The following is a 23,798-nucleotide window of genomic DNA, read 5'->3' on the forward strand; positions in this document are numbered from 1 at the left end:
CGTCCCCAGCACGAGGCCGTGGCCGTGCCGTCCCCCCACTGCGTCCCTGCTGCCCCCCGGCCACCCCGTGGTAATCCTGGGGAATCCGGCACCTCGGGTGGTGCCATCCAAACCAAACTCGTTGGGAGTCCTGGCTGAGACGGGCGGTTACACGGGGAAGTGCTACCGACACGCTGCGCACACCACGGCCCCTCCCCAGCCCCCAGGAGCTCCCCACGATGGGGACACCGAGCGTGGGCTCCGGATCCTTCTCCCCGGAGGGAAACGCTATAAAACTGGCTACGTCTAATCCACGGAAATAAACGAGCTGGAAGCAAAGGTGGGGCACGGCCGCCTTGCTGCCCTCCCTGCGGGCCCTTCCCGGGGATGCCGGGAGCCCCTGGGGTGCTGCTGGGGGGCTCCTGCCCCCCGTGTTGGTTGGGAAAAGCACCGCAGAGCTCCCCAAATCGCCTCGGTTCAGGCACCCAGCCCGGCTGGCTGCCCGGGTAGGGATGGAGCTGGGCTGATGGTGGCTGTTTGTGCTCGGAGCTCGTCCCCATCGAGCAGGGAAATGTCCCCGGCAAAGGGCAGAGCTGGGGGGGGGGCGAGCACTGAGGGTCCCCTCTCCCCCGGCGGGGCAGGGGGATGGAAAATCGCCTGGTGGCTGAGAGGGCTCATCCAGCTCGTTGAGGAGAAAGATTTAAAAAAAGGAGCACGTAGGGAAGTGCAAAGCTGCCGGGAGGACGAGGCTTTGATCTCACGGTGCCCGCAGTCCCCAGGCAGCGGGGGCAGCGGGGGCAGCCCTCCCCTCCTCGGGGTGCTCCGGGTGCGCTCTGCGGGGCAGGGTCCGGTGCAGGGGCTGCTCAACTCGTTGCTGCTGGAAATATCACACAGGGGGCAGGGGTCCCAGCTTCCCCCTCCCCTCCCTGCTCCCGCACAGGCTTTGCTGGGGGATTTTTTGGGGCAAAAGCCCCCCTGGAGTCCTTGCCAGAGCCTCTCCCTCTCCCCATCACCACCCATACCCGGGGGGTCAGGGTTGCTGCACCCCTGGGCGGGTCGGGGCCGAGCCTGGCTGCGGCAGCAGCCCCGTTATCAGGGCCCTGCAGACGCTAAGCCCCACTCAGGGCTGCTTTCCGCAAAACCTTAATGGGATTTGAGGAAACGAAAGGCTTTGAATATCTGCAGGTGCAGAGCCGTGGCTCATCGGGATGGAGACGAACGCGGGGCCCCGGGCTGGGGGCTCGCAGGGGGAGGCGTGTGCTGGCCGAGGCGGGGGGATTCGGGCAGGGTCGCAGCTTTTGGATGGTGAAAATCCAACGTGAGGCCCAGCGGGTCCTGTCGGCAGGGAGGGGGTGCGTGGGGCAGGTGCTGGGAGGCGAGCCTTCCTCCCTCCCTCCTCCTCCTCCTCCTCCTCTCTGCTTCCCCCATGCCTCCAAAACGGCTCCGTGCCGTGCTCGGCTGCAGGCGCCTGTCCCTGCAGCGCCGTGCCCGTGGGTTTGGGGTGTCCGTGGGCAGGGACAGGCGGCCAGCCCGGCTGCACACCCCAGCCCGGAGGGGACAGCGAGGTTTGGCCGTGTCCCCTCCTGCTGCCAGGACCAGGGATGGGGAGAAGGGAGCGTCCACGGGGCAGAGAAGGAGCCGCAGGCGCGGTGATATGGGCACAGGGGCTCCAGCCCAGCAGCGCCCTCCCCATCCCCAGAAGCGCTGCGGGGGCTCTGTGGGTCCCCCCCAAGTGGCCGCCAGGGTGCTCATAGATGTCCGTGCCCCCCATGGGGACAAGCAGAGGGGACCAGCCTGGCACGACCTCGCCGCTCAGCCCCCCCAGCACCGCTCCCCAAATCCCCGCTGCACCGCAAGCGGCTCGGGGAGGGGGCACCCAACTCGGCAGGGAGTGGGGGGCATGGGATCAACACAGACACCTGGGGAAACAGCCGCCAGCCCTGGGGGAAGATGCTCCAGAAGGACCCCGGGGGAGGACGGCAGCCTGGGGTGCGCTGGGAGGACAGGGACACGGGGACACGGGGCACTGGGGAAGGGCAGGGGCTGGGGGGGAGCTCGTGCCATCCCCTAGTTCTCCTCCCGGACAGGCCGGATCTTCATCTCGGTGAACTTGAGGGAGTACTGCCAGCCCGTCCAGGAGGACCACTCGATGCCGTCGGCGTAGGAGCTGTGGTGGCCCTTGAGGTACTGCCCGTTGAGGTTGGAGGTGTGGCAGTTGCGGTACCACCAGGCGCCGTGGTAGAAGGACGCGCAGTTGTTCTCCGAGTGGTCGTTGTCCAGGTCCTTGGTGGTGAACTTCATCCCGTTGTGCTTCAGGAAGGAGTCTCCTGCCGCAGGGGAAAGGGGCCGTGAAGGGCTCTTCCCACCCCTCTCCCTGGGGGTCCCACACCCCCCCCGTGGGGCTCCCCGGTGCCGTACGGGGCGCTCGGGCTCACCCGCTGTGCCGATACCCAACCGGCAGCCGCTCTCCCGCTCCCAACCCTCTGCAGATGCAGCCCCAACAAAGGGTTTTGGTGCCCTGTGGGGCCACGCACGTTCCCGACACCCTACCTGCCGTCCCCGAGTAGTCGGCGATGGCCACGGGGTACCCGTCCTCCTCGGGGTCGACGGAGAAGAGCCCCACGCCGAAGCTGCCGTAGTGCGCGAAGGCGGTGCCGTTGTCGAAGTCCTCCAGGTCGATGCGGAGCTCGTAGGTGCCCTGTATGGTCAGCACGTGGATCCGCTTCAACCCTGCGGCGGGGGGACAGGGTGAGCGGGGGGCACCCGGGGGGGTTCCCCCAGGAAAGGGGCACTGGGTGGGACGCAGCAGCTCCCCCCCAGCCCCTGCTCCGCTTGCCAAGGGCGCGCACGCAGCTTCCCTGCCTGCTGCTGCCCCTTTGCAGCCTCCCTGCGTGCCGTGTGTCCCCCCCCCAAAGCCAGGCAGCGTTTGGGGGTTTGGGTTCAGCCCTGTGCGGAGGAAATCCGGCCCCAAAGGGGCTGTCCCCCCACGCACCTAACCAGTGCTCTCCCGTCAGCTTGCCGAAGCCGTCCCGGTACGCTTCCCAGCCACGGAAGAAGTTCACCGAGCCGTCCTCCCGCCGCTGGAACACCTGGGGAGACACCGGGGGGGGGGTCAGCCACGGGGTGCTCCGAGCCCCAGCTGCTCCCGGCCGTGCTGCTCCTCGTCCTGCTGCCTCATTAGGCCCAGGTACAAATTAATTCATTCCCAAATTAAACCCTTCGGGCTCGGTTATTCCATGGGGATGCCGGAGCGAGCAGATCCCAGGCGATGCTGGGTTTTTATCCCCCCCCGGGGACAGGAGGGTGGCTTCAAATAGGATTTAACTCCCTGTCCCACCTGGGGGACACCTCAGCTCCCCGTGCTGCCCAGACCCGGGCCAGCTCGGGGCTCAGCCTGTTTTTTCTATCCGGAGCCACCCCTTTTCCTCTCCTGTCTGCTCATCGGCGTTTCACGCCCCGTGCGTTTCCTCCCCTTTTATCATTATTTTGAGTTTGATTTATTGACAGCAAGCCAGAAAACGCTGCTCTGTGTCCGACCGTTTGAACGTAATTAAGCCTCCAGCTCCAGATTAATTGCATTAAACTTGGCCGCCCCAGCCTGCCTGCAGGGGAATCGAAGCCGGGGGGACGGCCCCGCAGCGCTGAGCTCCCCGGGGTGCCGGGGGGCTTGGGGTGGGGGCTGAGCCCCCAAGCACCAGGGCTGTCCCCACAAGCAGTGCCACCTCTCCAGGATGCTCCCGTCCTTCCGTGGCACGCTGCCATGGCACATGTGGGATTTTTACCCCCCTAAATTGGTCACTGCACATCCCGGAGCTGCTCTCCACGGGGACGTGGCCCCCAGCCCCTGCCCCCCGTGCAGTTTTGGGGCTGGGCGCTGCCGGAGCCGCCCTGCGCAGGGGCAGCGCCATCCTCGGCGCGGCGCGGCGCTGATCCTGCTGTACTTACCTTCTAGAATTAGAGCCTTAATTTTTATCCCCGCGTTGAGCACTTGAGAAGCCGCGGCTAAGCCCGTTAAAGGGGCTTTCTGGGCGCTTGGCAGGCGAGGGGGTGGCGCGGCTGGCTGGGGGCCCCCCGAGCTGATTTTCCCCGGCCAAGGCTGGCTCCGAGCGCTGCCGCATGGGGAAGGCGACAGCAATGCTCCCGTTTAATCGGCTTTGACCCGAGGTTGTAACTAGGCCAATTGCCCGTGGGGTGCTCAGGAAGGCGTGCGGGACACGGCTTCATTAGCTGAGCCTCGGCACGCTGCGGTGATTACCGAGGCGCCTGCAGCTTAAGGGCTGGCACGGGGCTCTCCCGGCACCGGAGCAGCCCTCGGTGCCCCACAGGTCCCCAAAATTGGCTTTGAGAGGCTCCAAACCACCTCGCAGCCCGTGCTGGGAGGGGTGGGGAGGGGTTGCCAGATCTCCTGCAGATCCTTCTGGGTCTCCTGCGCCCTCCTCTTCACCTCTTGTCCCTCTTGCTGCGTGCGCCCACCAGGCAGGGATGCGATGGTTTTGGGTGAGCAGCTCGGGGGGATGCTGCCGTGAGCCTCCCGCAGGGGGATGCTGCCGGGGGGACGTGGGGACAGCACCGGGCTGGGGGCTGCAGGTGAGAAATGGGCTGGGGGAGCAGCCTCGCTGCGCTCACAGCGCGGGCTCCCTGCTCCTTTCCTCCCCATGAAATATGCATCACCCCCTCTTAAGCAAAAAGGATTTCCTTCCCCGCTTTAAAGCCCAGGCTGAAATATTCATCGCCCCGGCTCGCTGCCTCCTCCGGTCATTGGGAGCTCACCGGAGAGAGGCAGACCCCGGGAAGGCACGGGCCCAGAAAAGTGAGTGAAATAAAGAAAAAATGAGCACCAGCCTCTGCCTGCAGCCGGGCTGGGAAGTCTCCATGCCGCAGCCCTGGTGCTGCTGCTGCTGCGAGGTTTGCTCAGCCCGTGGGCATCACTGCAATTAAACCCAGCTCTAAGCACAGGGCACGGATGCTCCCGCTCGCCGGGGGACAGAGACCTGGCCACGCAGCACAGCTGGTGGCAGAGGTGTCCCCAAGGCTGGTGGCACCCCCAAAATAATGCCTTCCCCACCCACGTCTCCACCTTCGTGCTGCCCTGCCCACAGCGAGTGCCCCCCGGTGCTGCCAGCTCCCTTTTCTGGCAGGATCTACTTTTCAGCTGTGCAAAACACACGGGAAACGGCCCCAAATTGCTGCCGTCGCTCACAGCGAGCTGGGGAAGGTAGGGAGTGGAAAAAGCATCCCACGTCCCCTGGGTGCCCAGCCCCGGGCTGGATGTGGCCATCACCTTGTGCCGCGGGGCGCAGAGCCGTGGCACGGGGAGCTGCACAGAGCTGTCCTGGGGACGGGGAGCAAACGGGGACCCTCAGGGCGAGGGGACATGGTGGTGACCCCGTGGGGACGGGGAGATGCTGGTGGGTGACCCCGTTTGGGTTCATCTCCCAGCGGGGCATCGGCACGGCCCTGCCCCTGCCCTGTCTCCGCAGGCTCCGAGCCTCCCTTGCAGCCTCGGGCTTAGCTCAGCAGCTCCCAAGTCAAAATTGATTCAGCTGCTTCCACCCACCCACCCACATGCAAATAAGCCCAAATGTCAGGAGTAATCGCTCCAGAGGAGGAGAAGGAGGAGGAGGAGGAGGGGAGGGAAATTTCCCAGGCTCTGCACCACGGCACCCAGCCGGGGCTCACCTGGAGCCCCCGTGGGCGCGTGCCCGTGGACCCCAAAATGTCCCCAGCCCCAGGGGAGATGGGTGGGATGTGTCCCCCCCCAAACCCTGGGGGTACACCTGGGAGCCTGCACTGCAGAAAAACCCAGAGAAAGGGAGGCAAACAAGGCTGGTGCTGTGCCTCAAGGCAAGGAGCCGGGGCGAGTGTCTCGGTCCCTGTCCCTGCAGTGCCAGGACTTCGGCTCCGTCGTCCCCAGCTGAGGCCAGGGCACGTGGTGCTGCCTGGGGTAAAATCATTCACTTTGCACCCTCCCCAGCCCAGCTGGAGCCCTCCCAGCTGCAGCAGCTTTAAATAAACCTCTGAGTGGCTGGCTAATCACCTTGGGCTGCTCTTCAGGCAGTTCCTGAGCGCGTGGCTGGGGGAGGCTGTGTGTGGGGTTGGCCGGGACCCCCTGCTCCTTGGGAAAGGAGGGGGTCCCCCTTTTCCTCCTGTGAGCCCCCAGGACCCAGGGTGCCTGTGCTGTGCCTCGATTTTCCCAGCTGGAGCTGCTGCTACCGACCCGGCTGTGCACAACAAGTTGCTGCTGCCTGGGGTGGGCTCCGGGCAGAGCGAGGCCGAAGGCTCATCAGCCCCCCGAGGGCAGGGGGGCTAAGCTCCCTCCTGGCACTGCTCAAAGCTGCTTAGGGGAAGCAGATCGCGGGGATTTATTTCCTAGAGCGCCCAGCTGGAGGGGCTGGAGGGGTGGCTCGGCTCAGCCAGCGTGCCCTTGGGGGGGAGGCTGCCTGCCCCTGAGGGTCAGCACCCTTGGGTCCCTGCGGGGTGGCACCCCGACACCCCATGCAGTGCCCCCCTGGGTGGGGGTGCCCAAGGGGACCTGGCTGAGGAGGGTCCCTGGGTCGGGGGGCTGTGATTGCGTCCCCCCGCCCGCTCCGTGCCGCATTACTGCGATTTCGGGGCTGTCGCGGCGCTGCAGCAAAGCGAAGTGGACAAGGCGAGCTAATCAGTGCTGCAGGCGCCCCGGGGTGCCCCTTTGTCAGCTGAGGCGAAACGAGCTGGGGCTGGGGGCGTCCCAGGCTCCGGAGGGGGCAGGGAGGGCACGAGGCTGTGCTCTGAGCTTCCAAAAATGCTCTGGAAAGCCCCGGTCACCCCCTTTGGACAGGGACAGGGGCATGTGGGCTGTGACAGGGGGCAGAGCAGGCGTTCGTGGCTCACAAGCTAATTTCTCCTGCTGCCCTCCAGCCTTATTTTGGGCAGCCTGGTTTTGGGGAGCTGCCCGAGCACCCCACTTGGGGCTGGTGGCTCCATGCAGCCTGGTTTGCCTTCACTGCCCTGCTCCGTGCGCAGCACCCAATAAAAGGCAGCACGGAGCCTGGCACGAGCTCACACCACCCAGCAGGACATGGGGACGAGTCAAGCAGAGCCTTTTGCCCCATTTCATCCCATCCTGGAGCCAGCCCTGCTGGGAAGGACGGGCTCCATCACCCAGCTCCAAACCCCAGCAGTGCGTCCTGAGCCGGTGCCAGGTCCCGGTGCTCATCCCCACGTCCCCACGACGCATCCCGGTGCCGAGAGCGACGTCCCCAGCCCACAGCCCCCTCGTCCCCACGTGGGGACATGGCCCCGCTCACCGTCCAGCCGCCCCCGTCCGTCGTCATGTCGCAGTAGACCTGGAAGCCCGAGGGGTCGTGCGTGGGGAAGATGGAGTAAATCCCATCCTCTTGCTGTCCGCTCGCGTAGATGTCAAAGCAGTCCCGGGGCCGGGAGCCTGGAGCGGGGCGCGGGGATGGGGTGGGAAGGAAGAGGGAGGCTGGTTAATTAATGAGCTAATTTCGTGGCTTGCCATTTCTTCCAGGCTCTTGACCGTGCTGCCAGCTCTCGTTGCCTCGCTCTTTCCAGCCCTTCTCCTCCGAGGCTCGGGGGAAGCAGTGCTGGGGGGGACGCAGCCACCACGGAGCAGGGACCGTCCCCAGGACCCCTGCGATGCCCAGGGCTGGCGGGTCCCAGCTGGGGAGGAGGGAGCCAGAGGCAGCCGCAGGCAGGGCAGGGACACGTGCTGCCGGCCGCGGGGCCATCTCAGCCTCATCCCAACCCACGGTTTGAATGCCATGGGAGGAGAAAGGTCACTTCTGCACATCTGTGGGGAACAGGCAGGGGTAAAGGGGCTTTGGGGCTGGTTTCACAGGCTGGATAGCTGGGGCTGCGTGGTGAAAACCCATCCTGGGCACATCTCCCTCCTGCCCAGTCCCCCAGCCGCACCCAGTGCCCTCCAGGCTGGTTTCCCCATCTCGGGTTTGTTTCCCCCTCTCTTTTCCCCAGGCAGGGACGTGCTGAGGGCCACCCCATGGCAGCACCCTCTCCCTGGGTGGGACGAGGACCCCGTCTCACCGTTGGAGCAGCCACGGGGCCGTGCTCCCCGTGCCGGGGCTCGCTGCAGGTCGGCCTTGAGCCGGGGCCGTGCGCCGCCGCGCTCCTTCTGCAGCGTGTCCAGCACGTCGCTGACGGAGCTCACCAGCCGAGCCATGTTGGCCTGGCTCTCCGAGAGCAGCTGCGGGCGAAGGGGACACAGGGGAAGGTGACAAGTTGTGGTTAGGTGTGATTTTTTTAGGCCCCTTCCACCCGCAGCAGGGCGGCTCCTCCGTCCCCATGCAGCGCGGATGCTCTGCCCGCTCCCTCGGTTCCCCAAACACCACCAGGCAGGGCACGAGGTGGGGGACACAAAAGCCACAGGAGACGTCAAACAGCCCCTTTGGGTGCTTTGCAGCCTGGTGGGGGCTTCTCCAGGCTGGAGAAACCCCCGGCCCTTGGTGTGCCGGTGCTGCCGCCCCGCGGGTGGGCACAGGGAGCAGCCCCGGGGGACCTGGGGGTGGCAGCAGGAGCCGTGTCCTGAGCCAGCCACCGGCTCTGCCTTCCCCCGAGGTGACCCGGCAGGGAGAGGCAGGCGAGGTGAGGGCAGGCGGGAGCAGGGCAGCGGAGCTGAGGAGGTGACAGAGGGACGGGCAGCCAGCCGTGAGCGGGACCCGCAGCGTCGCGGCAGCTCTGCCCTACCCGGGTAAGGTTTTGGTGCCGCCCAGGAGGGGTTGGGATGGTGAATTGGGGAGGGCAGGGGGGTGGCTGGTGAGCAGGGAGGGGAGAAATCCCCAGCACGGTCCTGCTGCCCGTTTGGGTACGCCCAGGGGTGCTGAGCCAGACCTGGAGCAGGGAGCTGTGCACGGGGACCCTAAAAGGCTGCAGCCATCGGTGTTGCATCACCCCCAGCTCCTCTCCGCTGGAGCTGCTCCCTCTACACAGATCAGGGGCCGTGCCCTACAATCCTGGGGACCTCCAGGTCCCCGAGCAGCGCCGTGGAGCCGTACCCACCTGGATAAGCCTGCCCTGCTCGCCCTGCAGGGCGCTGAGCTCCTGCCCCATGGCACTGTGCCCCTTCTTGAGGCCGTCGCAGTCGGCGCGCAGCTGGGCGGCGTGCGCCAGCAGCTTGGCCACCTCGTCGGCCACGGTGACCAGCAGGGCCTTCTGCTGCCCCTTGGCGGCCTTGGCCTCGGCGTCGTGGTCGGAGAGGGCGCGCAGCAGGGAGCTCTGCAGCCCCTCCAGGCGCCCGAAGCCGCCCGCCTGGTCGGGGCAGTTGGGGTCGATGAAGATGTTGATGCGGGAGCTGTCGGCTTTCTCGATGGTGACCAGGGCGTTGGCCTCCTCGGGGTTGGTGCTGATGACGGGGGGCGGCTCGGTGCCCGGCGCGTGGTAGTGGTTGATGAAGAGGATGGCCCCCGTCACCGTCACCGCCAGGAGGACGGCCACCGACAGCAGCACGGTGCACAGGACGTACCCGCAGCTCATCCTCTGGGGGGACACAGACAGATGCCATCGGGACCCGTCCGGGTGGACCTCAGGACCCCCCACCCCGCTGCCCCTCCGCCACGAGGTGGGTTCAGGCCCTCAGGGGGCAGGAGCTGGGCTCAGCTCCGGGGTTTGCACCCACTGCAGGGCGCTTTTGGCCCCATGTGAAGCCCGGAGGGGGGGCTCTGCCTTCGTGCCCTGTTTTTGGGCAGGCAGCCCCCCCAGAAGACCCCATGGGAGAAGTGGGGTGGTTGGCACCTAGGGGACAGCGGGGAGGCCAGGCTGTGGGTTTTTCCTGCGGGGTGGCATTCTCCATGTGGCTCGCATCCGCGCCCATGGGTTGGACCCACACCTCCGCAACGGGTCCAGCAGCGAGGGAGGTGACGCTGTGCACCGGAGAGGGGGGGGACACGGGGACCCCAAGGACCCCCCGGGGAGCTCCTGAGGCTCTGCCAGGGCTGGAGGGGCACGGGTGAGATCAGTGAGCAAAGCTGCTAAAACCGCCTGGGAGACGGGGGGTATGAAATAATAACGAGAGCGAATGGTGCCGCGGCCGCGTGCTGCCGCTCGCATGTTTTATTGAACAGGCGATGCTCAGCCAGAACAGCCCCAGCTCCAGGGAGGTGCGTGCGGGCTCCCGGCTGCCCTGGGCGTGCACGAATTTGGGGAGAAATAGGGGGAAAAAACACCTCCTGTGAGCCCTGGGGAAAGCAGGGAGGGGAGAGGTGAGCAGGGGACGTCCCCAGCTGGAGCCACGCTGAGCACCACGGGGACCTGCTCCCAGCGGGGAGCTCCCTGCTCCAGGGAGCCCCACGTTCCCGTCCCCTTTGCATCGTCCCTGTCCCTGGAGAGGAGCAGGGCAGCTCCCAAAGCCCTCGGCTCACGGGGAGAGCCTCTCCTCCTCGCACAGCCCCACGGAGCGTGATGCTGCCTCCCCCCCGCCCCGTTCCCATCCCACCTGCGGGACAGAGGCTGTGATTTTCCCCTGACCCCGGCCGCAGCTGTCAGAAGGAATTGCAGGGCTGCCAGAAAAGCCGCCGATTCGCAGAGACAAAGACTACTTTCTCCGGGAATGAGAGGAAAATTGCTGCATCTGCAAAGATTTCCCAGGCCCTGTCCCCCTCCCGTGCGCATCTATCTGGAGTGACACCTTCCTTCAAGCACCCTTCACTCACGCTCCTGCAACCATTTGCATTAAGGTGACCCCAGCTGCGGTGGATGGGGAGGGCTCGGGGGGGCCCCACGGCTGCCCCCCAGCCCTGGGGGATGCCCAGGGTTTGTTCTCTGGTGATGGGAACGACGCTGGGCTGGGGGGGAGCCACCCCGCAGGGAGCACTGTAAGGAGGCAGCCCCAAAGCCTCCTGCTGTGTGCGTCAGGAGGAAATGTCACGGCATCAAGGGGAGCTTTCGGCAAGCTGGGGGGGTGCTGTGTGCTTCTACACGGGGTGGGGACAGGGACAGGAGCTGGGGGGCTCATCCTCGAAGTGCTTTTGCCTATGGGATGGGGCAGGGGGCATCGCTGGCAACCCCATGGGGACGATTGGGACCCGTCCCCTGCGAGCACAGAAGCCAAAAGGATGGGGATGGATGGGGATGGAGGCTGAGCACAGGCACTCGGTGGGATATTTGGGGACCTGCGGGATGAGCAGTGACAGTGCCACCACGCCTGTCCCACCCCCAGCTCTGCGCCCTCCTGTCCTGCACGGGGCTGCTCCCAACCCTGTGTCCCCCCCCCCTCGCTGATGTCCTGCTGGGACCCCCGAGGGACCCGGCTGCCAGCGAAGGGCTTCCATCCACGGAGCCACCCGGCTGATGTGCTGCTTCCCACGGCCACAAATCCCCCGTGGGCTCCGATACCACGAGCCTGAGGCTCTGCCCAGGAGCTGCACCCACCCAGCTCCTCTCCAGCCTTCGAGCCCCGGCACCGGGGGGCAGCGGGGGGGGGACACACGGCCCCTCTGCTCGCAGCCGTGCGGTGACAGCTTTACAGGGCCCCCAGCATCTCGCTGGCAGGTTGTGTTACCTGGCAACCTGCGGTGGGGAGAGGAAGGGAAACTCAGCCAGCGGCACCAGGAGCGCTCCCGGCTGGGTGGGGGTCCCCCGAGCCCCCACCCCAAACTCGGCAGCACCACAGCAGAGAGAGAGATCCCAGCATGGAGCCCTGCAGACACCTCGTCCCTCAGGGCTCCGAGGGATTCTGCTGTCCACTGCAGGATTTGGAGCTCGTGGAGCTTCTTGCTGAGCTTTTGGGCAGCTGTAGGACATCCCTTTGCTGGACAACACCCTGCTCGTTGGTGTCCCCCTTGCCATCAGGCTGGAGCTCCTGATGTCCCCAAATCACTTCTTCCTAAGGAGCGAGTGGAGCTGCTTCACCTGCAAACCTGCTCGGGGTGCTGGGCTGCGAGGCCGTGGTGGTGCCAGTCCCTGCTCTGCCCCCCGTGGGTGCAGAATCCCCCTGGGAAGTCGGGCACCGAGCCACGGAGGAGAGCGAAGTTTGGCAGATGGATGGCGGTGCCCAGGGTGGCCTCGTGTACAGATCCCTGCAGCCGGTGGCCTCCGAGCTGATGTCTGATGGCAGTGGGGCTGGGAACAGTCGGAACAAACCCACTGCTCCCCTCCTGAGCCAAGGCCAAGGCCGGTTCCCCTCATGCTGGATGCATGTGGAGCACGGAGAAGGCAGCCCCAAGGAGCTGGCACTGAGGATCCTGCTCCTTTTTGGCCCTCAGAAGGGCTGAAGCACCCTGGAGAGCCAGCATGGGTGGGGAGCAAAAGCTCCTGCACCCCGAGCCCTGGTTTGGTGTCTCCACTCGTGGCCGCTGTGCCCGTGGGGTGGTCCCAGCAGCACCAGTGCCCAAAACGTGGCCACACTGGGCGCAGGATGCACCAGCTCCAGCACACGCAGCCGGAGCAGAGCCACAGGGAGGGAAGGGCAGCTGCTGGTTGTCCCCGGGCAGCCGGGATGGGGATGGAGCTGAGGACGTAGAGCAGTGCTGGGAGAGGCTGAGCTTTGCCATGGGGCAGTTTTTGGAGGAGGAGGCGCCCTTTGCTCCAGCAGCCGCTGCTCTTTGCTGTGGGTTCACCAGGCAGGGCCACAGGGAGAGCTCTGGGACGGGGGCAGCGACTGCTGGGGGCTCCCCTGTGAGCCGTGCCCCAGCTGGGTCCGATCCAGGCTCCCAGGGGTGCTTCTCAGCACGATTTCCATCAGCCACCCCATGCTGCTGGGGCCATCTGGCCCCAGAGGAGCCCCAGGACAGTGAGGGCTGTTCCATCCCCACCCAAAGGCAGGGCTTGCTGCTCAGGCAGCTCCTTGTGCATCCCAGCTGCTTGTCCTGCTCTTCCCCTGCCCCCCTCCAGGCTGAAGCAGCCTCGCTCCAGCCCCTCTTTGCACAGAGCTGCTCCCCGTGGGGCTCGGGGCTGTGCTGGAGACGTGTCCCAGCACCTTGTTGTGCTCCCTGCCCGTCCCAGCACCCTGCCAGGCTTCTCCCAGACCCAGCATGGAGCTGAATCCTTTTACCTGCTCTCCTCCGTGCTCCCAGCCTGCTGCTGCTGCTCCTACAGCGCAGCACGGCGCGGGGAGAGGAGCTGCCTGGCTGCGGGTGAGCGCGCAGGGACAGCTCTCTGCTGGAGCCTCGGGGAGCTGGGAGCAAACTCTGCCTCCCCTGCAAAGCCCAAACAGCTCCAGGCTGTGCCATCCAGCCCCGTGTGGGGCCAGAGCCATTGAAGGCGAGGGCGAAAAGCAAGCGATGGACGTGGGGACGAGCGTGCCACCGCTGTGCCTGCTCCCCGCAGACCCTCTCCGGGCAGCGGGGTGCGGAGAGAAGCCAGATGATAGAGGCTGCTGCTGCTGCCTCCCTGCTCCCAGCTCCATCCCTGCCTCTCGGGCTGTGTCGGGACCATCTCCTTGGTTTCCCCCAGCCCTTTGCAGCCCTGTTTGCCCACGCACCGTGCGCCTTCGCCCCCAGCCCTGCCTGGCACGGGGTGCGAGGCAGCCACGTGCCCCAGCCGTGCCCCCCTGCCTGCCCCACGGCTTCGGGCTCGGCTGGGGGAACCGACACACGCCTGGCTGCTGGAGCAAGCAGCCTTTGGCACACGCACGGGCACCCGTGTGTCACCCACGCTCTGCCACCACCGCTCCGCACCCCACCGGCCTGTCCCCCAAAACCCGGCCGCCTGCTGCCCAGGAGAGGGGCAGGATGGGGAGGGAGGGGGGGTGAGGAAATAAAGGCATGCAGCCGGCTCTGGCTGCAGCACGGCCGCCAAATCCCCTCCAGGAGGTGATTTTGGAGGTGATCGAAGCGGTGGAGCAGCGGCGTTGTGTGTGACAGCCCCGGAGCGGCCACGGCGCACGGAGGGATGCGCCCCCGGCTGGAAATAAAGCACCGCGGGGGGGGTTTCACGGGAGGCAGCGAGCCCGGAGCCTCCCTTTGGGTCCTTTTCGGGATGAGGATGCTCGCCTCAAGGCGGGGGGGGGAGCCTCTCACAAGCGGGGCTGCCCAGGGCGAGAAGTTGGGGAGGGGGCCCCCCCCACACACCCCGTTCCGCCTCCCCCTGCCGGGTGCCGTCCCGCCGCCCCCGGCTCGCCCCGTACCTGCGCTTTCTCCTGCTGCCCGTCCTCAAGTTGCGAGGCTCCTCCCATGGTTTTCCAGCGCTCGTTCCCCATCGCGCCGCAACTTCGGGCCAAGTCCCCGAGCCCCCTCCCCGGGCGCAGCAGCCCCGCAGCCGCCGCCGCCGCCGCGCAGCCGGAGCGGGAGGAGGAGGAGGAGGAGGAGGAGGAGGAGGAGGACGGGAGGAAGAGGAGGGAGGAGGCCACGGGCACGGACGCGGGGGTGGGTCTTCCCTCCCGGCAGCCCCGCCCGCCCCTCTTTCCCCCCCCCCCTTTCTCCGGCCGTGGGTAGGGGGCAAAGGGGCGAGCGGTGCCCCCCCCACACACACACCCTGGGGTGCCCCCCCCTCTGGTCCCACCGCTGCCCCCCACCCTCACCCCCCCCAAGGCACTGCTATGATGGGGGCTCCTCTGTGTGCCCCCCACCCCGCTCCAGCCGCTCCGGAGTCACTCCGGATTGAAGCCCCCCCCCCCCCCCCCCGGGGACAGCCCGGCTGCTGCTGGCGCAGCCGGAGGAGGCGCAGCAGGTAAGGCAGGGGCTCGGAGCAGGGTGGCGAGGGGGGGTTTTGGGGTGTCCCCTGCCCCCTTGGGGCTATGGGGAGGGGCAGGTGCTGGGTGCGTGGCCCCCCCAACCCCATTCCCAAGGCCGTGGTGCTGGGGGCAGCAGCTCGGGGGGCTCGGTGCCACCCTGCCCCACGGGGGGGGGTGTCCCTTAGGGGGTCTGGGCAGAGTGGGGGTCATCTGGATCCCCCCCCAAATAGCCTTGGGAGCCAAAAGGGACCTGCTACAAAACCCAGTGCTGGCTGGGGGGGGCAGCAGCACTGCCCCCACCCCCTGGAGCTGCCCACCAAAGCACCACAAGCAGGGCGTTTTGCCCAAACCCTGGCGTTTCCAGCCCAAAGCGGCAGCGCCGGCCTGACTTCCCGCCACCTCTCGGAGCAGGGCTGTGGGTTTTTGTTTTTTTTTTTCCTTCCCGTACCCTGGCGGCACCTCCCTTTTAATCTTTCATCCGCCGCTCGTCTGACCTGCGGGCAGGAGCGCTGCTAAGAGCTTCGGAGGAGCATCCTGAGAGCACAGAGGGCTCAGCCCTGCTGGGGAAAGGGGGGGCTGCTCCCTCCCTCACTGCCGACAAGCCCCCGGAGACCTCTGAGCAAGGGGGGCACAAGGGGAAGCACCCCCAGGCCGGCACCTTGAGCCGTGGGTACCCGAGTGCCCGCTGTCCCCTGGCCAGGAGCAAAAAATGCCCATGGTCCTGGTGATGCTGTGCGGATTTACTGGGTGCTGCTGGTGGCCACAGCCCAGCTCCTTCCCCGCCGGTGGCTTCTCAAGGGCTCCTCGCTGCAGCTGAGACCGGGCAGCTCGCTGCACCAGTGGCGGGTTCATGTCCCCCCCATTAAGCAGGGAAGTCCCCGGAGGCTGTTAGAGCTGAACTCCGAACAATAAAAACTTATCATTAAAAAGAAATGTGTCTTGGCTTCATGTGGCCTGGCAGCGCGGGGAGGAGTGATTCAGTGGCTTGTCAGCCCTCGGTGTTAGGCACGGCGAGCTGCACAACTGGACCCTCTCCAAGTCCAGCAACTCATTTTCTGCAGCGGGAGCCGGGGCTGTGCAGGGAGCTGGCGTTTAATTTGCAGCCCAAACACACCTTGACACAACCCCCAGCGTGGGCACGGGTGCTGGCAGGGGGCAGGATGCTCAGGGGTTGGGTGCCCGTGAGGGTGCGGGTGCAGGGCGCGTGGCTGCCCGGTCCTTGTAGGCGCGTGTTTTTTTGGGGAGCCCTGCCCGTGCACGAACGAGGGGCCGGTGGGGATGCTGGCCATGCTCATCGCTGACTCACGCCGAGCTGTGTCACCTCGTGTCACCCGTCACGGGCTCTGCCTGGAGATGTGGCACTGGGGATGTGAGAGGGGGCACCCTGGCTGGCTGAACCCCACAGCTCCATCCCCATCCCCTCCTGGGCTCACAGGCCTGCAGCTCCTTCACCCCGGCTCCTCTTGGGGGTACTGCATTTATCCCCAACATTTAATTTTTAAAAGCTTGCCCAGACAAAGTGGTCCTGGCCCCCGCCCCCCAGAGCTGTGCGGGGTGCCATGGAGCACCCCAGGGCTAGGGTGAAGGCTTTGGCCGGGCACCGTGGGGCTGGGAGAGCTCCGGGGGGATGCCTGTGGCACGGCAACAGCTTGGTGAGGTGGGGAGGGGGCTTCTGCCGGCAGCCCAGCCCGGATCGATCCACGCAAGGAGGGGATGATTCATGTCTCAGGCTGTGGCCTGAGGGTGAAAACGGGAGAAGTGTTTGATGTGAGGATGCCGGTCCTGCTGGGAGCTGCGGCTCCTGCTGGAGCTTCCCCGCCCCGAACAGGCTCTGCCCCTGCTGCCCGAGGGTCCTGGGCTCAGCCTGGGGCAAAAAAAAAATTACCAAAGGATCTTGGGATTAGCTCTGTGCGCTAAAATACGGTGTTTAAGGAAAATTTTTGGATGCTGTCTTGCGTGCAGTTGTTGAAGGCGGCGAGCAGAGCTGCTGTGCATCGTGGCCGGCAGGGGCTGGCTCCGTGCGGGGTGGCCGTGTCCCCTGTGGGGACAGAGACCCCCAGGGAGCAGGGGACACATGGGACAGGGCTCGGAGCCGTGCTGCCCCTCGCCACCATCAGCCAGCACTCGCTCTGCGTGCCCGGCACAACACGGCGCCGGAGACGGGGCTGGATTTTGGTGGGTCCCAGCAGGGTTTGAAACCTGTGGGTTTTGGGGACAGAATCCTGCATCTCGCAGCCATTTCCCCACCGATTGTGCTGGGGTTGGGGAGGTTTGGGGGGGGGCTGCCTGGAGGCCGCCACCTCCCCGGGTAACCGCGCGCTTTCCTTGGCCGCGTGCCATCAGAGCCGGAGAGCCGTCGCTGCACACACACGGCGTCAGACATCATCATAATATTAATAATGAAAGGGCAGCTCCTTCAAAGATCTTCGCCCCTGCGCCGCGCGGCTGGCGAGAGCGCAGAATGCAAAGGAGCTGCGTGAGCCTCATCCCAAGCAGCCGCGGGGGGAGCGCCGGGATGCCCCCTGCCCGCCTCCGTGCTTCGAAGCTGGGCTCACCAAAACCCACTGGGAGCCCCCCCCCCAGCTGCTCTCCCCACTGTGAATTTTGCTGTGGGGGTCCCCAGCTCCTGTCCCCCGGTGCCAAGCCTTGCCAGAGGTTGTGGCCGGAGCCCGTCCTGCGCCCTGCCCAGCATTCAGCGATGCCACTCGCCGTGCCAGGGGGATTTCTTTCCATCAGAGCCATCAGCAATCGACGGCTCAGACAAGGAGATGGGCTACCTGCAAGGAGGTGTCTGGGGCTGGAGGCACAGCAGCCCACAGGGGGGTCATCTCCTGTCTTTCTGGGGCGCAGGGATGCTCTGGCACCCCATTAATGGCAGTGCCAGAGGTTTTGGTGGGGCCACGAGGAAAAGGGAGAACCAAAGCATCTCTCAGAGGGAGGCTGAGGTGGCCCCAGCATCCCCGAGCATCTCTTCAGCTCCACTGCCTGCAAGATATTTGGACTGCAAAATAAAACTCTTTTAGCCCCCAGTTTGGTCGCTCTTTGGGTGGGGTTTCCCCAGGAGGGTTTCGCTGTGGCTGCCCCGGTCTGGGAAGGAAGGAGCCAACCCCCTTGTCCTGGGCGCAGACTCGTGTCAACCGTACCCACCCATTCCCATGTGCTCTCCACACATTTTGGGGGTCCCGATGGGCAGCAGCAGGGCCGTGCCCCTGCACCCCAGGGAGCACAGCACCGGCAGGAGCCCGCTGTGCACCCAGTGCCAGCCCTTTGTGCCTTTCTGCGCAGCCCTTTCTCAGTTTTTTTTTTTTTTTCCATTTTTTTCCCTCTCCAAACACAACAAAACCCCCAAATCCTCCCCGAGTGAGAAGTCTCTTTTTGTTCCTTTTTTTTTCCCACTGCTTGCTCTCGCCGCTCTCTGCCGCGGCAGAGTTATCGATTGGAGCTGATTCCCTGTAATCCGCCCTTTCTGTGAAGAGTTGGCATCCTGGAGACCCCGGGGGGGGGGGGGGGGGGGGGCCAAACCTGCCCCCACGCAGGTCTCGCCCCTCTGCCAGGCTTGGGGTGCAGCGGGGCACCTGGGTCCCCCCCATCCCCTCCAAGCAAAGCTGGGGGCCAAACGCTGGGTGTGGGGCTGGCACGCAGGGTCAGGCTGTGAAAAGGCTCTGATTTGGGGCAGAGCCCTGGGGGACCCTATGGGATGGGTTTCTGGGGCACCCTCCTGCCCCTCCTGTGTCCCCCAGGGTGTCCCCCCCCCTCTCATCCCCTCCTCGCTGCCTCCCATCTATAATTACTGCCAGCAAATGGGCCGCAGCTCCGGAAAGCGAGGAGGGAAAATATGTATGTACATAAAAAAAAAAAAAAAAAACACCACCACCCAAACAGCCAAAAAAGCCTCCTGAAAGCACAGCACAGGCAAGGTTTTAATTTAAAACCTTCTCCTGCATGAAGAGCAGCAGCCCGGGCCATCTGGAGGAGCATCTGCAGGTGCCGGGGAGGCGGCGCTGCCTCCCCCAGCTCCCCGGGGAAGGGGCTTGGAGCTGGCGAGGAACAACCCCGGGTGCCCGCGCAGCCCCGGCCGGGGGCTCCCAGCCCAGCCAGCGAGGTCTCTCTGCTTAATTGCTCCGTGCGCAGGAAAAAGTGATTACGAGTCCCAGACGCAAGCTGCGATAGCAACCGAGTTTATTGCGGGAGATTAATTCCGGGGTTTTAATTGAAACTTCGGGAGCAGGGCAGGGAGGGGTCGGCCAGGGCTGGCAGGAGAAGGGACGGCCCAGCCGTGCCCGCGGCCATCCCCAACCCCATTCCCGCTCCAAAGCGGCACTCGATGAAACCCCAATTAGCAGATTACTCGTCAGAGGACTCCTCCATTGGCTGAGCATCGCAGCCAGCATCCTAAAGCCCGAAATCTCCTAGCAACTCCCCTGCTTTGCCTCCCTCCACCGGGCCCTGCTTCCCCGGCCCCCCCTTGGCGCACGCAGCACCCGGTGGCTCCGGAGACATCGGTGGGGTCCAGCAGGGATCTCACCCCCTGCACAAACCCTCAGCGATACGGGAAAGGTGCTCGTGCTGCATGGCTGGGCTGCCTGTACGAGGCTCAAATCCTCGGGTTTATGCTTTGATGGCAGAGATTTGGTGTCTAAACCTGTATCGGAAGGCTTCGTCCTCCCAGCAGGCAGCACGTTGGAGACGCTGAGAAAAAAAAAATAAATCAGGGAACCCCAAATCGTGGCCAGACCTCGCAGCTCCTGCCCAGCCCCGGGAGGGGAAGGCAGCCCCCTGGCTTCAACACCAGGCGAATTCCAGCCCTTCGTGGGGAAGTGGATTAGCGGCGGCGAAGTGGCTCTGCTCCTAACCTCTCTGCAAATGAAAACGTCCTTGAAAGTGTAAAATCGCGGCAGGGCGCAGGGGGACGCCCAGGGCCAGGCTGGCTGTGAATCTCCTGCCGTCCCCGTTACAGTCGGGATCATCAGTGCTTCCCAATCCTTTCATTTCGGGTTCAGAAGGCTGGAAACAAGGGCTGGGAAAATAGCATTTTGTTGGTTGGAAGTTAATATTTGATGTGGGGAAAAAGGAAAAAAAAAAATAAATAGATTTTTTTCTTAATGCCTTAATATTTACAGGCTGGGAAACGCGTCCACAGATCAGGGAGCGCTGAAAAGGATAAATCACTTCTCTTCCTTTAATGTGCTTTGTTGTGCTTTATCTAAAATACAGTCATAAAATTACCAAATTGAAATTTTAAATGGGGGGGGGGGTTGGGGGAAGGGGGAATATCTGGAGGGTTTGCTGCTGCTTCTGTTTTCTTATTGCCAAATAAAATACAATTAAAGCAACGTTTTATACGCCAGCCAGCTTAGCTAACACTGCCTTTCTGACGGCACTTTTTTTGTGTCAGCCAATGAAAATAAATGGTGCGGGATTACCAGCGAGCATCCAGCCTCTGGGGCTGGAGGGGGGATCGGGAGCAGCAGGCGTTTTGGGTACGAAACAGAAGGATTTGAGTCCCGCTCCAAGTGGAAATCTCCAGGGGTGTCCAGCCCGGAGCGATGCGCTGCCTCCCCTGGGCTCCCAGTCGTCACCAGAGCCTCCCAGTTCAGCCGCTGGTGGGGGGGGACAAAGCCACGCAGGGCTCCCAGTGACATCGGGGTGGCCCCAGCTTTTCCCCCAGCGTTTGTCCCTGCTCTCGGCTGCTGGCGGCTGAAATCCCTGTGGAAATGGGATCGGGCACCGCTTCCCAGGGGAATGAGGGGCACCACACAGTGGGATAAGGACACGGTGGATCACGTTATGGGGGTTATTTCTCCTGCTTTAAAGTCTAAGGTACGACAACAGCTCCTGATTTGTCACGGAGCATCCTGCAGCAGCTCGTGTGGGTGGCGAGGGCTGGGGGCTGTCGCCGAGCGCTCGCAGCTCATGGAGGTGACACCAGGCTGGGGGGGGGCACTTGGTGAACGAGGGGGCTCCGGTTCCTTCCCTGGGTTATGGGTTTAGCTGGGAATCTGTCTGGGGTGACCATCTGGTGGCATCTGTGCCGCTCAGCTGTCACCCCCCTCCTGGCAGCGGGGACACACGGGGTACCCCGTGGTATTGGGGTACAACGGGGATGCGCCCGGGGCTCGGGACCATGGCACGGGGGTAGGGGGCAGCCGTGCCAGGCACGTCCGTGGCTCCTGCTGCAGTGGGGACGGACAGACGGATGGACAGACAGGTGGGCTAGCATGGGGAGGCAGGGCAGGATGGACAGCTGAGCCTCCTTAGCAGATGAGGTGGCCTCAGGTGATGCCAACATCCCATTAAGGGGCTTTATCAAGGGAGGCCGCCCCTTTTAGCCCAGATGCTGCTTTTGGGCTGGGAGAGCCTCAGCTCCTGCTCGTTAATTAGAGAGGCTGCAGGGAGGTTTGTGCTGGTTGGCCTCGGTGAGCAGCCGTAATGTGATGGGCGATTAGGGACTCCCAAGCTCTTCTGCGGGGGTCGTTAAGCTACGGATGGACTCGAGCAGGGAGAGGGCATTTTTGGCTGTACCCTAAAACCAGCTGGTCCTGCACTGCCCCAGCTCGTGGTCCTGATGTCCTGAGCCAACAGGAGATGAGTGATGGGTGCGCGGGGGACAGCCACAGCTTGGTGTCACCTCAGGACCCTGGGCTGGGACCCTCGGTTTGTGCGTGAGATGGGGACCTGGCCAGGCTGAGAGAAGCTGGGAGGTTTCTCTTCTCTGTCTGGCAGGCGTGGAGAAAATCTGGGCACGGTCAGCCCCAGAAAGGGAGCATGTCCCCATCCCATCCTCCTCTCGCCCCCTGAGATGCACAAATGCTACGGCAAGGCAGGGACCTGGCAAGAGATCAGCCGGGGTTTGCCTCCCTTCTCCCTCCTCTCCTGCCTTGGCAAAACTTCCTGCAGCGCCGCAGCATCCTGCCACGGCGCGGTCTGCTTGGCATCGCCTGCGCTGTATTTATGGCAGCCTTAATTAAATACGCTCTGCAATCAGCGCCACGCACGGCCCTACTTCCCGAGACGAGGCTGGGCTGTGTGACGTGCCATCACCGAGCAGGAATGTGACTGCCGCCGTCCTGGGGAATTTCTAATGGAGATTTACTCATCCCAGGCCTCCCATTTCTCCATTTCATGACATTTCACAAAGTTCAGGTTTACAAAATAAGCCGCCACAATGAAGGGATGCTCCAGATGTTATTTACTCTCCACGCGCCACCTCCTGCTCACTGGGGTCTTCGTCCCATTCCCTGCGGAGCCAAGGACAGGGTGCCAGCCCAGGGCCACCACATCACCCCGCTGCGAAGCCCCTGGTGCTGGAGATGCTCGCTCTGTGCCCACCTCGGTGTGCCCAGGGAGAAGCTGAGCTCTGCAGCTGTGCTGGAAAAACCTGCCTCTAATCCCACAACCATCACAGGGGGAAGGACGTGCTTGGAGCAGGAGGATGGAGCACGGTCCCGATGCCACCCTGGAGGATGCAGCACAGGGAGGTGGGGCTGCTGCCCCTCCAGTGGTGCCATTTGGGGTGCTGAGCCGCTCTGCTTTTAGAAGTGGACGTGGGCTAGAAGCTGGTGAGGGGTTGTGGGTGTGGGTTGTGGGCAGAAAAGGCAATTTGGGGAACTTGCTGGTGGCAGGAGCTGCTCCAGGAGGGTGGAAATCCCAGGGCTGGGTGAGGAGGAGAGGGGCTGCCGGGCTGAGTGGGCTTTCCCCTTGGGGTATCTTGGGGTGCCAGAGCTTCCCAAGCTACTCACAGCACCTGTTTGCATCCCATACTCAAATCCTGGTGACCAAACCCTCTGTCCTCTTCCTCGGGATGGAGCTCACCACGGGAGCCTCATACTCAGCTACAGGGAGGGCAGCTCATCCTTTCTGGGGAAGGATCTGCTGGAAGCCAAGCACGTGCCCGTGGTGTCCACCTCGTGGTGCCCATGTTACGGAGCCACCTCTGCCCTCCAGGTGGTGGCACCAGGTCAAGGTGAAGCTTGTGCCCGTGCCCAGGTGCCCCCCAAAGCCCTGCCACGCTCACACCATCCCTGTCCTGGCTCTGTTTGGGGCCATGGGAGGGATGGAGCTGCGGTGTCTCGCACACCTCGCTCCCGCCCCGGTGCCTGCCTTGTCAGATCTGATCAGGAGGAGGATCAGTCGGCCCCGCGCGCTCTCTCCAGATTTAATTAACGGGCCTTTCATCTCTACCCTGAAGGAATCTGCTATCTTCTGTCTTCTTAATTAACGTTCATTAAGCAAATCAGAAGAACATTTTCTCCCCACCACCTCCATAGCTCTTAACCCTTACGAGGTGCCAGGTCTGTGCCAGGGCAGGAGGCTCCTGGGCCGCGAGGCCAGCTTGGGTAGTGCCTGGACGCAGGAGCCTTGGTCACCACGTCTCTACCTCGCTTGGACCAAAGAGAAAACCCTTCTGGGTGCAGAGGGCTTCAGCTGAGGTCAGGCCCTGCTCTACTGGGGGAAATGGGGAAATTCCCAGCTCTGGTTCCTCTCTTGGGCATCCCTGTCCAAGCTCTTCCATGTCCTGAAGGACAAGTGGTTTCCCACAGCCTGCTTTAGCTCTTCATCCCGGCTGGGGTGAAGCTCTCCTGTGGGAAGGGGACACATCTGTGTGGTCAGGTTTTGTTGCCAGAAGTCACTGTCCAAACATGGAAGGCTTCATAGTGCAGGAAAGTTGGCTCCAGCATCTTGCTCTCAGGAAAAAAAAAAAAAAAAAAAAAAAAAAAAAAAAAAAAAGAAGAAGAAAAAAAAGGTTATTTAGCTCTGCTCCTGTTCCTGTGGCCTGAAGTTGGATGTGGTGGCTGTGGGGTGCCAAACCCATGCCGTGAGAGCACCTCTCCAGCACCCAGCTGGCAGCCGGAGCGCGCCTGGCGAGCCTCACCCATGCAGGCTGGTGGCAGAGATGCTCAGGGCGAACACCAAGCTGCAAACCCTCTTCATTTTCTTCCCCAGAGCCCAGCAGTGGCTTTGCCATCGGCTCCCAGGCATCAAGGCAAGGCTCGGCACTGGGAAATTCACCCCCCCCCCCGGCGGAGCTGTCAGGGCCAGGTCAATATATGTTAATGGGGCTTGGAAGCGGCGCTGCTGCCCGAGACCTCTGATTCACAGCTCCCCTCCGGTGCTTTCTCCCCGCAGCGCACACAGAGAAGGAGAATAAAATAAATAAGAGTGGAAGGGAGAGGGAGGGAGCTTAAATTATAGATGA

General features: G+C 64.1%; 1 protein-coding gene across 1 annotated transcript; it reads right to left on the reverse strand.

The window, feature by feature from the left end:
• Window positions 1-1,990: 1,990 nt before the first annotated feature.
• FIBCD1 (fibrinogen C domain containing 1) lies at window positions 1,991-14,128 on the reverse strand. The gene is made up of 7 exons (XM_032200364.1): window positions 14,057-14,128; window positions 8,995-9,471; window positions 8,023-8,182; window positions 7,266-7,402; window positions 2,972-3,068; window positions 2,530-2,709; window positions 1,991-2,306 (listed from the first exon to the last, which is right to left on the reverse strand). Exons 1-7 carry the CDS (start codon window positions 14,126-14,128, stop codon window positions 2,047-2,049), a joined length of 1,383 nt encoding a protein of 460 aa, XP_032056255.1. The 3' UTR covers window positions 1,991-2,046.
• Window positions 14,129-23,798: the final 9,670 nt, after the last annotated feature.

The sequence above is a fragment of the Aythya fuligula genome, chromosome 19 (assembly GCF_009819795.1).
Source record: "Aythya fuligula isolate bAytFul2 chromosome 19, bAytFul2.pri, whole genome shotgun sequence".
Classification (NCBI taxonomy): Eukaryota; Metazoa; Chordata; class Aves; order Anseriformes; family Anatidae; genus Aythya; species Aythya fuligula.

What these genes read in the sequence shown, in the direction of transcription:
- FIBCD1 (XM_032200364.1), bottom strand. Translation starts at nt 14,128, where the DNA reads ATGGGGAACGAGCGCTGGAAAACCATGGGAGGAGCCTCGCAACTTGAG. An exon ending in GGCAGCAGGAGAAAGCGCAG is followed by an intron (nt 9,472 to 14,056) that starts GTACGGGGCGAG and finishes GTGTCCCCCCAG; the next exon opens with AGGATGAGCTGCGGGTACGT. An exon ending in GCCCCGTGGCTGCTCCAACG is followed by an intron (nt 7,403 to 8,022) that starts GTGAGACGGGGT and finishes GCCCCGCTCCAG; the next exon opens with GCTCCCGGCCCCGGGACTGC.